The sequence below is a fragment of the Chenopodium quinoa genome, unplaced genomic scaffold (assembly GCF_001683475.1).
Source record: "Chenopodium quinoa cultivar QQ74 unplaced genomic scaffold, ASM168347v1, whole genome shotgun sequence".
Classification (NCBI taxonomy): domain Eukaryota; kingdom Viridiplantae; phylum Streptophyta; class Magnoliopsida; order Caryophyllales; family Amaranthaceae; genus Chenopodium; species Chenopodium quinoa.
The window spans coordinates 422,240-426,647 of NW_018743850.1; the positions used below are offsets into that span (position 1 = coordinate 422,240).

The 4,408-nt window shown below is 34.8% G+C and overlaps 1 protein-coding gene across 1 annotated transcript; it reads left to right on the forward strand.

Moving 5' to 3' along the window:
- The first annotated feature begins 361 nt into the window (after positions 1–361).
- On the forward strand, positions 362–3,039 carry LOC110685603 (1-aminocyclopropane-1-carboxylate synthase 9-like). The gene is made up of 3 exons (XM_021862151.1): positions 362–1,148; positions 1,261–1,421; positions 1,537–3,039. Exons 1-3 carry the CDS (start codon positions 870–872, stop codon positions 2,501–2,503), a joined length of 1,407 nt encoding a protein of 468 aa, XP_021717843.1. The 5' UTR covers positions 362–869; the 3' UTR covers positions 2,504–3,039.
- The last annotated feature ends 1,369 nt before the right edge of the window (positions 3,040–4,408 follow it).

Sequence of the window (4,408 nt, forward strand, 5' to 3'; positions counted from 1 at the left end):
TGTCTCTAATGTTAGTGGTTCACAATAAATTAGTGTGAACCAAGTCCATATAAGAAATTGTGTATTAGATCTACCTCAAATGAACTCATTTATAACTCACAAGTAAGTACTTATTAGTTATTATAGCTATTTATTATGTAGTTTTCAATAAATTTGTTTATGAGCTTTGCTCATAAGTAATTAAACTAATACGAGTAATAACATGTCGTGCATGCATACATTTTAAGAGATCAAAAAAAAAAAAAAAAAAAACATTGTTCATGATCTAATTTTTTCTTAACTAGCAAAAAATTATTTAACCGAATACTGATCCATCTGGAATTTAATCATATGTAATAATTTATAAACCGTTAATTAATAACCATAAAATTAAGGTTGTACAATGGTTATTACTACTGTATAAGTTATAATACTAGTGGAAAATCTTGTACCAAAAATTGTAGGGGATTAATGTTTGAACCATCAACCTGATGACACCGATGGTAATACGAGTAAAGCACTTTTTATTTTGTAAAATGGGAGAAAGAAAAGGCAGTAATAAAAAAAATAAAAGGAACAAAATAAGCTAAGATTTGTCTCTCATTTTCATAATAAGGAGAAGCCAAAAGGGTCCCACAGAAGTAGCTAATAAAGCTGACATGGCAAAATGAGTTTCCTATAAATAGTTCCAAACTCAGCACAATCAAAGTCATAAACTCCTCCACTTCTACAACAACAACAACAACAACTCATCCTCTCTCTAAAACACTTTTTCTCTCTACAATTTCATCACTTTACTTCGTTTCCACACCAACAAAAAAAAGCTCATCACTACCTTAATTCCAGCTTGCATTTCATCAAATCTCACTGTAATTTTAATTTAATTTACAATGACGATGATCTCGAGCTTAGCTGGCACCAATAATCACGGTCAAGATTCTTCTTACTTCCTTGGTTGGGAAGAATATGAAAAGAATCCTTACCACGAAATCGATAACCCGGATGGTATGATTCAAATGGGTCTTGCCGAGAATCAACTCTGCTTTGATCTTCTCGAATCATGGCTAGCTAACAATCCCGAACCCGCTTCGTTTACCAAGAATGGTAAATCGTGTTTTAGAGACCTTGCTCTATTTCAGGATTATCATGGTTTACCCGAGTTCAAAAAAGTAAGTTAAATTACTCGTACAATTGTACATTAATGAATTCTCTTCGTTCTATGAATTTGTTTGTTTTTTAAAAGGTTCAATTATTGATGATACGTACCTTTGCTTGTTACAGGCTTTCGTAAATTATATGTCCATGTTGAGAGGAAATAAAGTCACATTTGACCCTAGTAAGCTTGTTCTTACCGCTGGCGCTACTTCGGCGAATGAGACCCTTATTTTTTGCTTGGCCAACCCCGGCGAGGCGCTTCTATTGCCTACTCCATACTACCCAGGGTGAGTATTGGTTAATTTATAATTTCATATACTTATAAATTTTTATGGTACGAGAAGATAGATAGAGAGAATTATTGGACCAACTTATTGAACGTAGTACGTTGTATGATTTCAGGTTTGATAGAGATCTCAAGTGGAGAACCGGGGCGGAAATAGTCCCAATTAAATGTTCAAGCTACAATGGATACAAAATCACCAAGTCTAACCTCGAAGAAGCTTATAATTCCGCCCAAAGGCAAGGCCTAAAGGTAAAGGGTGTCCTAGTGACAAACCCATCAAACCCTTTAGGCACTACCTTAACAAAGGAAGAAATCACGCTTCTCCTCACTTTTGTATCAACAAAGTCCATCCATCTAATCAGCGACGAAATCTACGCTGGTACCGTGTTTACTGGGTCCGGGTTCATGAGCGTCATGGAGGCACTCATGGACAAGAAATGGGCCAACAACAAGGAGTTGATTGAGCGTGTCCACATTGTGTCAAGTTTATCCAAGGACTTGGGCCTCCCTGGATTTAGGGTTGGAGCTATCTACTCCAATGACCCGCTTGTTGTCTCAGCCGCCACAAAGATGTCAAGCTTCGGTCTCATCTCGGCCCAAACTCAGTACCTTCTTGCAGGACTATTGTCCGATGTTAAGTTCATGAACTACTACATTGGTCAAAATCAAAGCCGTCTTAAGTCCCGACACTCTAAGCTAGTGTCAGGACTTAAGAAAGCCGGTATCAACTGTCTAGACAGTAACAGCGGCTTATTTTGTTGGGTGGATTTAAAGCATTTACTTAACGCCCCAACTTTTGAGGCCGAAATCGAGTTATGGAAAGAAATAGTCTACAACGTGAAATTGAATATTTCTCCAGGATCATCATGTCACTCGGCTGAACCCGGTTGGTTCCGTGTTTGTTTCGCGAATATGTCCGACGATACGTTAGACCTTGCCATGCAACGCATTAAGGATTATATTGATGTTAAGTTCAACAAAAACAGTCATCATGCTAAGAGGAATGCTAGAAGAATGAGGTCACTAAGTAAGTGGGTTTTTCGACTGTCGTTCGACGGCGATAAAGTACCGGAAGAACGATAGTTTGAGTCATCAACACCATGACCACCACCCACAACCAGTGTGAATCTCACATTCTTCATCAAAACAAGTAAATTATTATATAATTTTTTTTCTTAATTAAGGATTAATTAGTGTGAACACTAAGCATGTATCCATGTAATTTTTCATTTTTTTTTTCCCGCCGCTGCTGTTTTTAGTTGCTTGATTGGCAGGGTACAAAATTTCTGTTTTTGGAAGGGTCGGCCTTGTTTTTGAAGGAAATTGATTGATTAACAATTCAATTTCTTTTTAGAGGAGAGATAAAAGAAAAAGAAAAAAGAGTAAAATTGTAGAGTCTTCAGCTAGCACTCGGTCCATGTGGACACGAAGTGGCTTTGATATTAATTAATTACCCATTGTTTACATTATTCTTTCTTGGAAATAATAATTGAATTTTTTTTTTCTTCTTACAATATTATTACTCGTTGTTGTTCTCTTTGAAAAGTCAACTAATTTAGTTAATTTTATTCCGTAGTTCTTACTTCTTAGTGGTAAAAATAAAATCAATTTTGTGCCTATACCTGATACCGTATGTATCAAATAAGATTAACGATTTTTTTGACAAGGGAAAAAAAGTTACCGATGTAATGGTCATACCATAATTAGAGTAATCAACAATTATTATATTTTGGTTACCTCTTTTTACTTTGATAATGACTTCCTTCCTATATTCAAAGGTTAGAGGCTAGGAACTATACAAGAAGACTTTTTTTTTTTTTTTTTTTTGAAGAAAACAGTAAGTACATTAATGAATAGAAAGAGAGTCAATCAATACATACGGGGAAATTTCATCCGGCATGAAATTTTCCCAAAACTGTTCACGACTATGTGGCACTAACCGAGCTAGGTGGTGGGCTACACAATTCCCATGACGCTTTACATGAGACCAAAATATACAAGAATACTTTATATACTTGGTAATTCTCAAATCGTAATTAAATAAAGAGGCAGAGATTCTACCGTTGATGTCTAGTTGGTTAGTTAAGATCCCGTTGAAAAAAGTCCGGTAATGAAGTTATTGATATTAATAATGTGATGCATTATGAAGTCCTATGATTGGGTTGGTGGTTCTCAGCTCGTAGTTATTTACAACATACATCTATTATTAATTTCAATAATATAATTATTAATTTTTCGGGGGAAGGGGGATAATGGATAATAAATGCACTAATAATATAAACGACCAAAAAATAATGACACGTGGACGTATATACATCTTCTAGATCAGTTTATGTTGCTTGATAAGTGCACAAACGTGTAGTAAATGGTTAGTTGTTACTAGTAGCGGCGAGATTAACGGCGAGTTTGGCCGGTTTTACTACCCCTTACACTTAACCGACCACCACTCTTTTCATGGAGTATGTCTAATTAATTTTAATTTTAATTTCTCTCTAATTATTTGGTGGAACGTCATTTGAGCCGTTATAGTAGGATTAAGAATTTAATTTCTTGGGAAAACTTTATAATTAATATAATCATATGAAGATTACTATAATATATGCTTAGGGATAAGCATAAATGGAAGGAAATAATGATGAGTATAGTTAGGAAATAATGAAGAGTTAGTAGTGTTCGTTGGATCTTTTTAAGAATAGGAGAGACAAATCTTTCTAGTAATAAGATAAAATCTTTGTAAAAGCTAACTTAATGATGAATTGAAACTATCCATATAGTGCATTGTATTTGAATGCATGGAATTATGGAATGGTGTGATGAATTGAGTGAAAACCCAAGTCATGCATGTTTCCTACTTAAGGCTTGCTTAATTAGTTACTACCACTTGCTACTAGTACTAGTTTCATTCAATGCTAATAATACTTTCCCCGATTTATAAAGTTCTTCTTGTTTAGATGTACATCAGTTATTGTCTCACAAAATTATCAAAAT

Coding starts and splice junctions, on each gene's coding strand:
- LOC110685603 (XM_021862151.1), top strand. CDS start 870: ATGACGATGATCTCGAGCTTAGCTGGCACCAATAATCACGGTCAAGAT. Junction 1,149..1,260: donor GTTTACCCGAGTTCAAAAAA/GTAAGTTAAATT, acceptor TGCTTGTTACAG/GCTTTCGTAAATTATATGTC. Junction 1,422..1,536: donor CCTACTCCATACTACCCAGG/GTGAGTATTGGT, acceptor GTATGATTTCAG/GTTTGATAGAGATCTCAAGT.